Here is a 12,413-nt window from a genome sequence, read left to right on the forward strand (position 1 = left end):
GTTATTTACCCCTGATTTTCACAGGTCTTCAGCTTGATTCTCCTCCATCTTTTGTGCAAACCACCCATTTGCGCAGGCTTAGTAAATCTAGTGTTAACGGCTCAGGTTCCTGAGAGTTAAATATGGAATTTGGCATGTTAAAGGCCTCTGCTGAATCATGTGAAAATGTTAAGCTTTTTTATGGAAAAAGTGGAACACGTTACTTTACTTTACTTTACTTTATTTAGCAGACGCTTTTATCCAAAGCGACTTACAATAGGAAGACACCAGCAATTCTCGTTCGATTTCTATAGAATATCGAGTTTACAAACTAAGAGCCCTGATAAGGCTTAGACTTGTCAGTGAAGAGCATGCTCGGAGATTGTTGGGTGCTAGACTAAGAAAAATTATAATGTATTTATACATTTTGTATTTGTTTGTTCAATGTGTACGCATGTGCGTGTGTAAGTGTTAGATTTGTCTGTAATATTTTTGGAATAAGAGGGTTTTCACCTTCTTCTTAAAAGTGGTGATAGTCTCGGCTAGTCTTGTGGAGGAGGGCAGGTTGTTCCACCAGCCAGGGACAACAACGGAGAACAGACATGATTGGAGCCCAGATCATGCCACCTCTTGGCCACCCACCTCTGAATGTTGCAGTGTTTGACCAATTTCAGCCGGTCTCTCTCTATTTCTCATATGTAGAGCAACTAATTGCTGAAATGAAACCCTCAGGTTCCCCCTTAGATATTATTCCTCCTCGCCTTTTAAAAGAGGCATTCCCAACTTCAGGGCATTTATCCTCTCCATCATTAACAGTCATCTCTGGTGTGGTGCCCAAAAGTTTTAAGCATACTGTTGTTCAACCTATATTACAAAAAGCATGTCTCAACACCACTGCATTATCAAGCTTTAGGCCGATTTCAAAGTTACCTTATATTTCTAAACTTCGTGAAAAAGTTGTCCAGGTACAGCCCTTTTTTAACAAAAAGCAGCCCTGGAAGTTTTTCGGCCTGAGTTTAAATCATGTAATAGTACAGCCCCTTGTGAAAAATCATTGATTACAAACCTTGGTGTTAAAATGGATTCTGAAAATGGATGCACAGGTTAACAATATTGTAAAATCGTGCTTTTTTCAGCTGAGGTGCATGTCTAAACTCAAGCCAGTCCTTTCCAAATGAAATATGGAAACACTTTCATTACATCCCGCCTTGACTTCTGTAATTCATTCCTTTTTGGGATCAGCCAGACATCTCTAGCTCACCTTCAATTAGTACAAAATGCAACTGCACGTTTTCCTACTGGTACAAACAGGCGAGATACATAAAACCGATCTTAGCCTCACTACACTGTCTGTTTTAGTCCGTTTAAAATTCTGTTATTTAATTTAAAATCACTGAATCACTGTCAGACCTACTCCATTCCTACACTCCACCCCATTCTCTCAGGTCTTCAGACCAGAGACTAAGATAAGATAAGATAAGATAAGATAAGATAAGATAAGATAAGATAAACCTTTATTAGTCCCACAAGTGGGAAATTGCACTTGTCACGGCAGAAAGTGGATAGAAGCAGAAGGTAATAGCAGCAAAAAACAGAGGTAATAGCAGCACAAAAAATAAGAGAAATATGTATCTGTATATATGTACAAATTTACAATTGAAACAGTTAACAATTTAACAGAATGTGCCCAAGTGTGTGTGTTTGTATGTGTATGTGTGTATGTGTGGTCAGCTATGAGGTCTTTGTTATAGAGTCTGACAGCGGTTGGAAGAAAAGACCTTCTGAACCTCTCCTTCCCACATCGTGGGTGCAGTAGCCTGCCACTGAAGGAGCTGCTCAGTGCTGTCAGAGTTTCCTGCATGGGGTGGGAGATGTTGTCCACCATTCTCCTGTCACTCACCACTGGGTCCAGAGGGCATCCTAGAACAGAGCTGGCCCTCTGGATCAGCCTGTTCAGCCTCTTCCTGTCCCCAGCGGAGATGCTGCTACCTCAGCAGACCGCACCGTGAAAGATGGCTGATGCCACTACAGAGTCATAAAAAGTCTTTAGGAGTGGCCCCTGTACCCCAAAAAACCTGAGCCTCCGCAGCAGGTACAGCCTGCTCTGCCCTTCTTTATAAAGTGCATCAGTGTTATGAGTCCAGTCCAGTTAATTGTTCAGGTGAACACCAAGGTACCTGTAGCTCTCCACTGCCTCAATGGCCATACCCTGGATGTCCAGTGGTTGCGTGGAGGATGTTTGTGCCTGCGGAAGTCTACCACCAGCTCTTTGGTTTTTCCAGTGTTGATCTGGAGGTAGTTCTTCTGGCACCAGTCCACAAAGTCCCTTGTCAGTTCTATGTACTCCCTGTCGTCCCCATCAGTGATGAGGCCAACTATTGCAGAGTCATCAGAGAACTTCTGCAGGAAGCAGTTGGTGCAGTTATGTGAGAAGTCTGCAGTATAGATTGTGAAGAGGAACGGCGCCAGAACCGTTCCCTGCGGGGCCCCCCGTACTGCAGACAACTGTGTCTGACACACAGCCCTGAGTTCTCACATACTGACTATTGTCTTTTCCTCGGTCACATTACAAGCACAGAGGTGACAGGGTCTTCGCAGTGGCCACCCCTTGTCTATGGAATGACCTGCCAATCAGTTCTTTTAAATCTCTTTTAAAAACTCACTTTTACACCCTGGCTTTTAACCCAGGTTCTTGTACGGTGTTCTTATGCAATTTTTTATGTGGTTTCTTATGCAGTCCTTTCTCTACTCTTTTAATATATTGTCCTCAAATTGCTGCATGTTTCTCGCTAATTTTATTTTATTCTGTTTTCTTTTTCTTCTTTATTTTTACTGAAACGTTTGTCAAACTGTGAAATAACTGGACACATTTTGATATACAGCTCATTATTGTGAACTAGATTGCATTCTGCTATATAAATATATTTATTACATCTGATGTTTTCTTTTTTTTTCATTTTAGCAGTTTTTTTTCCCAAAAAGGATGACTTTTTCCCAAAAGTCATCCTTTATTTCAAAATGGTGTTTTTCTCAGTGGCCTATTTACTTCATAATGCGACTTTTCAGCAGAATGACTTTGTCTGTCAATCAAGAGAGACGGGGCGGCGCCAGTTGCTGCTCTTTTGCTCAGGCATAAGCAATAGCACATGAAGTGTCAATTTAGGTCTTCTACTGCAACGTATTCTGCTATGCAATAAAATAAAAGTTACGTGTAACAACGTTTGTGAAGCTCGATGCTGCAGGAGAAAAGTCAGCTTCTCAGTTCAATCATTCCCAACCTAGGGTTCGATGTTAGAGATTGCAGGGGGTTGGCAAAATTTGCAAAATTAGATTTTAACATTATATATATTTTTTTAAATCCCAATAATACACTTAATAGGACAATCAAAACTCTGTATAATCGTGTAGGCTATACAGACTAGAAATGGAGTGAAATGGAGGCTAGCCTCTGAGGATTATTTTTAAAAATCCATACATGTGGTTCCCCTAGCTCTTAGCACACGCAAAGAAAGACAGTTTTTTAAAAAGCTGTAAAGTGAAGTGATTGTCACATGTGATACACAGCAGCACAGCACACGATGCACACAGTGAAATTTGTCCTCTGCATTTATCCCATCACCCTGAGTGAGCAGTGGGCAGCCATGACAGGCGCCCGGGGAGCAGTGTGTGGGGACGGTGCTTTGCTCAGTGGCACCTCAGTGGTACCTTTATAAATATATAAATAAATTAGTGGTGGGCCGTTATCGCCCGAGACTCTTATCGGGCGATAAAAAAAATTTCGCCGTTAATCTATTCACAAAGTTGGTTTGGGAGCTGGGTATATACTACGCAAGCTATTGTGCTGGAGTTAAATGGTTACACTAGATTTGTAAGTATATTTCTTCTTTCTTGTGTCTTTTATTTTATTATTTTCTAATGACTTTTATTTTGTTTTTGAGACCCGGTTTAGTTCTCTTGGACACATGGCGTGAGCTGTGAGAGGTGCGTGGGGTTTGTGTGCAAAAAGTTATTTCTTTCATTTTAATTTATGTACATATTAGGAATATTTTGCATGTGTGTTATTTTGTGAATATTTTTTCTATGTTTTTTTAATACTGTATATTGTAGAGAGAGGTGCAGAAAGACGCGATGTGTGACGCGATGTTCTGACGCGATCTTGCTTTTTGTACAGAATACACTTTGCAAAGAAAATCTCTTGAGTGTCAGCTCATCATTTGTGGTTCAAGAAACGAAATCAAAAAGTTACACAACGCAGAAGAAGAACCGCTACACTATGATGACTTTCACCTTGATATTTTAGCGCGGATGTATACCTAGCCGAATTGCACTGTAGGGGGCGAGAACGAGTCTTCGAACTGTGAAATGACCACATCAAACGTGACGTGGTAACATGGATGCAGCTATTTAACTGAATAAACAGTTGGTAAACACAATTACATCTTATTGAACATAATTTATTTTCATCACCAATTATCATAGTAGAACAGCTTTCTCAAGCAGTTTGTGATGCATTTTGGAAACAAAAATCCTGGTCTAATGCGCCACCTGGCTTGAGAAACCCGTTCTCAAAGACTTACTTTTAGTCATTATTTGGGAAGCACACATATTCTGAATGCCTTCGGCAGAATTCAAATGAGCCATTTTAATCTATATTAATGTAGATTAATCTAGAATCTAGATTAATTTTTCTTACTCTAGATTGACTCCAATATTACAGTGAGATTAATCTAGATTAAGAAAATTAATCTATGCCCACCTCTAAAAATATATATATATATATATATATATATATATATATATAGAGAGAGAGAGAGAGAGAGAGAGAGAGAGAGAGAGAGAGAGAGAGTGTGTTGGCGGAGTTATATACAGCCTTAAATATGTAATGTTGGCGGAGTTATATACAGTTGTATATATGTGGTGCGGCCGGACCTTATATTATTTCCTTTTATTTTACGAACCAGTACAATATACCTAAACCAATTTAATACACTTTTGTCAATGAAAATATTTTCTTGTAATTATTCTTCTTACATACAAAACTGCCCTGACATATAAATAGTTGTTCTCTTTCTCAGTGGTTAATTTTTTATTTTCTTCGCAGACTTGCATAAATAATTCCTTTTCTCTTTCTTTCATTGATTTATAGGGCTTTAATGAAATGTCTTTAACCACGCTTGAGTTCTGTTCGTGAAGCCGCGGTTTTATACGCTCGGTTCGTGGAGTCTTGTTTGTGTATCCTGGAAAATGGAACACCGAGGGAATACCGGGACAATCCCGGGACAACCTCCGAACACTCATACACCGCGTTCACCGGACGTATCTGTTCACGGCGACGGTATCTGACCGTAAGAACCCCCCACGGCGCCGTCGCTGCCGTTCTGGCCGCCGAGAGACCACGTGGTTCCCGGCGCGGGGATTTCTGGGTAACTGGCTGCCGCCATCTTGAGGCGGGTTGACACTCGGGGGGTATATTTGTTAATAATATCATCAAATTTCGTGACATAATGATTTACTGCAGTTTAGTGTTTGTGTCCTAATAAGAAGCCACTCTGTAAATAAGTCGAGTTAAAACGCGGGGAAGTACGAGCGGCGAGCAGCCGAAGTCTCTTGGTCCTGGTCCTCTGCAGGCGCTGTGTGGATATTTGTTGGTTTGCGCGGTTTAAGTTGCAGGATGGCGGTACTGTAGCAGGATACCTGCTGGGCGCCATGTGTGAAACTCTGCCCTGGCTGAGAGCTTTTATCGATTCGCCCGCGAACTAGTCGAGTTTATCAGAACCATGTCGTCGTTTTCCGAGTCCGCGCTGGAGAAAAAGTTGTCGGAACTCAGCAACTCGCAGCAGAGCGTCCAGACTCTGTCCCTGTGGATCATCCACCACCGGAAACACTCTCCCCTCATCGTGCGAGTGTGGCACAGAGAGATGAAGAAGGGTAACGTTCGCTCTTCTTTATTAGTCCCGCTCCATGCGTTCTACTTTGTTTGACAGCGAGTTTGTTCTGCAGCCAAAAGCAGCAGGAAGCTGACCTTCCTCTACCTGGCCAACGACGTGATCCAGAACAGCAAGAAGAAAGGCCCCGAGTTCACCAGGGAGTTCGAAGGCGTGCTGGTGGATGCCTGTTCACACGTGGCCAGGTCAGCACAGCCTAATGTCCGTCTGTCTCTGTCCTCCTGTCTCTGTCCGTCTGTCTCTGTCTGTCTGTCCTTAGTGAGCAGTGGGCAGCCATGAAAAGCGCATGCGGAGCACTTTCTGGGCACTTTGCACCTTGGCGGTTCAGGATTCGAACCGGCAACCTCCTGACTACGGGCCCGCTTCTTTACTCGAATCCCGAACCGCCAAGGTGCCAATAAGGACCCCTTGTTGAAGGCACTGTCGCCACACGCTGATCCGCCTGTCCCGGCTGCCCACTGGTTAAATACAGAGTACTGATTTCCCCGTGTCACTGTGTGCTGTGCTGCAGTGTTTCACAATCACTTCAATTTCACTTCAAATGAATCACATTGACGTTACTTGTTAGTGTGTCATTGTCTATATGCTTGTTTGGATATAGAATCTGTGCTTATCTTATTAAAGACAAGATACCAGTGTCTGTCCACGATTTTTTGATGAAAACGTAGACCAGTCTTCTATTTTTGCACTCAAACCAGTACTAATACTTTTGTCAGCTGCATTGTGTGTTGTCCTGTCACTGTTCAGAAAGTCTGAATGGACTGTTATCCAATCCTGTGTCCTTGATATTATTTAAATGTGTGCGTTTTTTTAGCGTTGGAATTGCAGTCCCATCAGTGAATCAGCCTTATTTGTTATTTGAGAAACGTGGTTCAATTAAAATATGCAAGGCACTGTGCTCAGTTGCTCTTCCCGTTTTGCAGAGAGGCAGATGAAGGCTGCAAGAAGCATATGGAGAGGCTGCTCAATATTTGGCAGGAGCGCAGTCTGTATAGGTCTGACTTTATCCAGCAGCTGAAGCTGGCAATTGAAGATTCCAACAGTCCCAAACACAAGGCAGCAGGTGAGAAACACAGGCCAGATCAATATGGAGCCGCTTTTTCTACACTCTAATGGTCAGTCTTGCTCTGCTTAAATACACCAATTCATGTAAAATGGTCATCTGATGCACACACACGATGTGAGAGGGGTTTTTCCTAAATTTCTGGTCTTTCTGGGAATCTCTAAGGGTTCTTGACCAATGAGTGAACAGCTCAGCAAATGAGTGGAGACTATTCACAAGCACGTTCCTGCAGTCACATTTTCATATGTACAAGGTGCTGCTCTTCCAACCAACAGTGCCACAAACACTATTAAAGTATTGTGTTAAAGCAATATCTAATGTCATGTGTTCCTGACCAACCTGTAAACACTAGTCCAGAAGAGACCACATTTTATGAGAAGGGGGAAAGTACATCTTACAGTAGGGCCTGTTGAAACATACTGAATGTGGTTTTGGGCTTTATAACAAATTAATGTTGTTGTTATAAGGTTACTTTAACATAAAAAAATCATAATGCATGAAAATAATGTTATATGTCCGTAAGCATGGGTTAGTTTTAGTTAACCCCTTTGTTCACTTTGCCAGTTATTATAACTGCTTGTTATTATCTAAGCATTACTTTTGGAGGCAAAGGAGACCTTCCTTGGCTAGTTTCTGATTAATTCAATTTAAAGCTAACAAACTAAAAACCTAAATGCAACACATGATCTAGATGACTGAATGACACAGAGGACATTGGTGGCTTCAGCAAGATCAATGTGTGTAATGTTACAAACTGTGCTATTAAAAGCCCCCTATTCAGATTTTTTTGGGATCTCTTTTTGAAATGTAGCCTTTCTTGCAGAATTACAGCCTGAAGAGGCATTCACAGAAATTCCATCAACACCATTCCCCACCCACAAATTTATGAAATTTATTTTTTTAGACAAAAAAATGAATGAACCGTTCTTCAGTCTCGTCTAACTGAAACAAAAAATCCATTTGTGCTTATTTTTACATCCAATCACCAAGCCACTGTGATGCTTCACACATTTGGAAGCCATGACAGTCAGTGGAGGTCATGTTTTAGGGGAGGGGCAGGAAATTCTGTGTGAGGAAAAAGCATGAGAAACGGGAGGTTACCTTTCCTCTTATGATGTCATAAGGGGACAAATTCCAGATCCGACCGTCTGAGCTGCCGCTCTCTGAACGGTGCAGCAGAATGATTGAAACACTCTTTACACCCATCACCATTTCTAGCCACTGCAGGACCATAGACAGGCTGGGGGGACTCGTATTAAGGTTAAGTAGTCTCACAAAGTGATATTTTCAGCATTGTAAATGCTTGATATGAGGTGAGGTGAAGAACAAAATTAATTTGCCCCATTTTCCTGCATGTTTTTGCTTGAAATTCCATGTGTGTTTTGCGAGAGTAGTCCTCTAAAATTAGGCGTTGATGTGTTGTCCAACGGATTTGTAGTTTTTGGACACGTGGGAAATGATCTTTGGTGGTGTCATGAAATGTAACTTGAATGTCATCTGTAGCTTAGTCCTAAAATAACTTATCCAACATAGAAAACTGGGGGAATGAAATGTTTTCTGGCTGGAATGGTAAAATTGGGGTAATAAGAGCCATCACTGTAAAAGCCGTGCTGGATGAGACTTCAGTAATGTAAATGTAAGTAAAGTACATACGTTGGACATGCTGGTGTACAGGCTGGTCTGCTACTGAAGACAGGCTGAGGACCAATCAGAAGATGCAGCATACATTAGTTCAGTGAAGTGCTGTAAATAGCTGAAACCAATGTGAGTCCCTGTCATCTAAAGAGAGAAGTTTTACACAATTTCCACAACTTTGCATGCTGCTACACTTTCTGTGCGCACAGTTCTTAACAGAAGAAAGGAATGGTGGAGGATGATAGGAGGTAGATGAGGGGTTTTCCTGAGTGTCTCGGGCAAGTCTCTTATTTTGCAATGAAAACAAGTTTTTTTGAAGATACTGATTTTTTTTTCATACTTTATTTCATGACCACAGAGGAGAAAAGACCTCAAAAAAGAAGCTATCCAAAGGTTCAAGAGGAAGAAGAAGAGGATGATGACTATCGAGGTCATTTCTCCCCACGGGAAACTGATGCCACTGGCCCGCAGCTGGTATGACTGGTGTTTCATGTATGCATAGATACAGTGGCATGTAAAAGTTGGTTATGTTTGCTTTAGATGTGACTTTTTTTTTTGAACATTTATATGGTGGAAAAATCTCCAAGCATTGAATACCCAAACACGAAGCATATCATTCTAAAAATTCTGCTAAATGTTATTTAAATGAAAATATTTAACATTACGCCTGTCTATGGTCCTGCAGTGGCTAGAAATGGCGATAGGTGTAAAGAGTGTTTTGATCATTCTGCTTCAGCGTTCAGAGAGCGGCAGCTCAGACGGTCGGATCTGGAATTTGTCCCTTTATGTTGTCGTATGGGGAAAGGTTCATGCTTTTTCCGCCCCTCCCCTAAAACATTATCTCCACCGACCGTCATGGCTTTCAAACGTATGTGAAGCATCGCAATTGCTCTGTGACTGGATGTGTTTTTCCATGCAAGACTCTTAACAACCAATGGGTTCATTTAATTATTAAAAAAAAAAAAAAAAAAAAAGCTGACAACTTCCTGTATGCAGCAAATATTGTTGATGGTCATTTCCGCCAATGCCTCCTCAACTTCTATAGGCCGCTCTCTTCCTCGTCCCGCCTCTCTCCTCCTCATTAGCATTTAAAGCTACAGACGGTGTAACGGCGCGTCTTTGGTAAATCTCATTGTGGGACTGGATGAAAGTGGCTGTAATTCTGCACCAAGGCAGATTTTTGGAAAGAGACTTTAGATACAGTATTAGGGGATTCACGTCAGGGGACATTTAAAAAGAGCACACACTTAATCTGAAGGGGAATACCTAAAGAGGTGCAAGCCGGAGGCTTTACCACGGCCCTTACAATCCCCCAATCTCAAACCCCTTCAAAATCTGGCTAGATGCAAGATGGTCCAAGGATCATGCAGAATTAGTCGCTACCAATGCTGGCTGTTGCCGAGTATTGACCATTTTGGCGACCCAAACGACTGATGATAACGTAATTATTTTTGAAGAATGGGTCATGCATAATTTTGAATGCCTTTCCTTTTGGTGGTCAGTTGTTCACCATAACAGACATTTAAAGCTTCTGCCTGCCACTGTATGATACTCGGAGTCGCACCTGCCACTGGCCAGTTAATATGTACCTGTATATCAATGCAGGACCTCAGGGGCACGTTCAGGATTAGAAGCCACAACCTTCTGATTAAGAGTCCATTTCATTACCCACTAGGCCACCACTGCAATTGAAGTTACATGACTAGGTGTCTATCCATTTGGTTTAGATAAAAAAAAAAAAAAAAAGAAATTTGTCCACCAGATTGTGCTGATGGAAGAAATTTTTTTTCAGAAGTGATTGTTCATCACGTGAAACTTGAGTGAGTTTTACTGTGGAATCTATGAGACATCTACAGCGGTGAAGGGAAGTTTATGGGTATTTTCTTTCTTTCTCTCCATCAATGGTTAGACTGAAGACCTGGTTAAAGCCCTGCAGGATCTGGAGAATGCTGCCTCTGGTGATGCTGCGGTCAGACAGAAGATCGCCTCCCTTCCCCAGGAGGTGCAGGATGTGTCCCTGCTGGAGAAGATAACAGGTGAATGGCGTAGGCCGATAAAGGGCCGCGTGCAGGTCCTCCCCTTGAACCAATTCTCTTCCTTTCTTCTCAGATAAAGAGGCAGCGGACAAACTCTCGAAGACTGTGGACGAGGCGTGTCTGCTGCTGGCGGAGTATAACGGCCGCCTTGCGGCGGAGCTGGAGGACCGGCGGCAGCTGGCACGCATGCTCACCGAGTACATTCACAGCCAGAAGGAGGCACTTGCTGTGCGTGAGAAGAAGCTGGAGGCATGTAACAGACCACTTATAACATGCATGTTTTGTATTGTTGGTAAAGCGGTCTGTTCAGAGCTGGGGTTCTAGCCGCTTGAAGATGTGCGTGTTGAGTGACACCCTCTCATCTTGGCAGGAGTACAAGCAGAAACTGGCCAGAGTCACCCAGGTGCGCAAGGAGCTGAAGTCGCACATCCAGAGCTTGCCGGATCTCTCGCTGCTGCCCAACGTCACTGGGGGTCTGGCCCCGTTGCCCTCTGCTGGAGACCTGTTTTCCACCGACTGAGTACTGGACCTTCCTTACCTGCAGGTTATTAGTAGTGGCCAGTGAACACCAGCAGCCGTCAGACCGAACACTTCCATCAGCTGCAGCTCATCTTTTCTTCGTCTTATTTAATACGATTAGAACTGAAGATATGATGGATGACTACGGAATTGATCAGTTTACATTTTGTTGTTGGTTCTTTTAATTTTGAGCTGGTTATTTCACCTCATCACGTCAGCATTTACCTGGAAGCTGTGGCCCAATAGATTTTATTTTCCCCTGTTATGTTGAAATATCTTTAAAGAATAAAGATTGACGAGGCGGAGGCACCTAAGCTCTCTCCTACCACCCAAAGGCACACTGCGTGGATTAGACTCCAAAATGGCCGTATGTGATGTGTGAGTGACTGGTACGTGGGCGCCTTGTGATGGGATGCTGCCCCACCCAGCCATTCTGGATTATTAAGTGCTTATATGGAATGAGGTGTTTCATTCTATATAATTAAATGCTTTGTGCAAGCGTTACTGCTCCTTTTCTGTAAAGCTGTTTGTCTTCAGTTTCTAATGAATAACAACATTTCGGACACATTAGTTATTAAGAACCTGTAGTGAAACAGTAGTAGAGACAGTCAAGAAGTACGGTCAAATGCTTATGCTGATAAAATCACGTCCCAGTCGCCCATTTTTATAGTGCTGATACTCACGAGAGGAACGTGCACCTGAACAAAGGAAACCATTACAGCTCCGGTCAGTACACTCAGGGACACGATGATAATAAACAGGGTTTGAACCTGGAACGTTTTGGTCTTCTGCTTCAGAGGTGAGTGTTTTACTCACTAGGCTACAATCACCCTGGTTATTTACATTTACAGCATTTACCAGACGCACTTATCCAGAGCGACTTATAGTAGTTACAGGGACAGTCTCCCCCTGGAGCAACTTAGGGTTAAGTGTCTTGCTCAGGGACACAATGGTAGTAAGTGGGATTAGAACCTGGGTCTTCTGGTTCATAGGCGAGTGTTTTACCCACTAGGCTACTACCACCCCTCCGGTTATGCTGGTCAACCCTAATATAAATGGTTATGTTTAATCCAGTTTTAATCCATTTAAACAGTTGAAGTGAAAGTGAAGTGATCGTCATTGTCAAACACAGCAACACAGTACATGGTGCGCACAGTGAAATGTGTCCTCTGCTTTTAACCCATCAGCCTTAGTGGGCAGCAATGACAGGCGCCCGGGGAGCCATGTGTGGGGACG

The 12,413-nt window shown here is 42.6% G+C and overlaps 1 protein-coding gene across 1 annotated transcript; it reads left to right on the forward strand.

The window, feature by feature from the left end:
• Positions 1-5,324: 5,324 nt before the first annotated feature.
• rprd1b (regulation of nuclear pre-mRNA domain containing 1B) lies at positions 5,325-11,681 on the forward strand. Its single transcript, XM_028994152.1, has 7 exons — positions 5,325-5,907; positions 5,980-6,109; positions 6,848-6,987; positions 8,981-9,096; positions 10,532-10,658; positions 10,732-10,907; positions 11,029-11,681. The coding sequence occupies exons 1-7, from the start codon at positions 5,757-5,759 to the stop codon at positions 11,176-11,178; spliced, it is 990 nt and encodes a 329-aa protein (XP_028849985.1). The 5' UTR covers positions 5,325-5,756; the 3' UTR covers positions 11,179-11,681.
• The last annotated feature ends 732 nt before the right edge of the window (positions 11,682-12,413 follow it).

Source organism: Denticeps clupeoides, chromosome 10 (assembly GCF_900700375.1).
Source record: "Denticeps clupeoides chromosome 10, fDenClu1.1, whole genome shotgun sequence".
NCBI classification, from domain to species: Eukaryota; Metazoa; Chordata; class Actinopteri; order Clupeiformes; family Denticipitidae; genus Denticeps; species Denticeps clupeoides.

Bases quoted from the DNA above. Each gene is read 5' to 3' on its own strand.
- rprd1b (XM_028994152.1), top strand. From the start codon at position 5,757: ATGTCGTCGTTTTCCGAGTCCGCGCTGGAGAAAAAGTTGTCGGAACTC. The intron at 6,988-8,980 runs GTGAGAAACACA...TCATGACCACAG, and splicing joins TCCCAAACACAAGGCAGCAG to AGGAGAAAAGACCTCAAAAA. The intron at 10,659-10,731 runs GTGAATGGCGTA...CTTTCTTCTCAG, and splicing joins CCTGCTGGAGAAGATAACAG to ATAAAGAGGCAGCGGACAAA.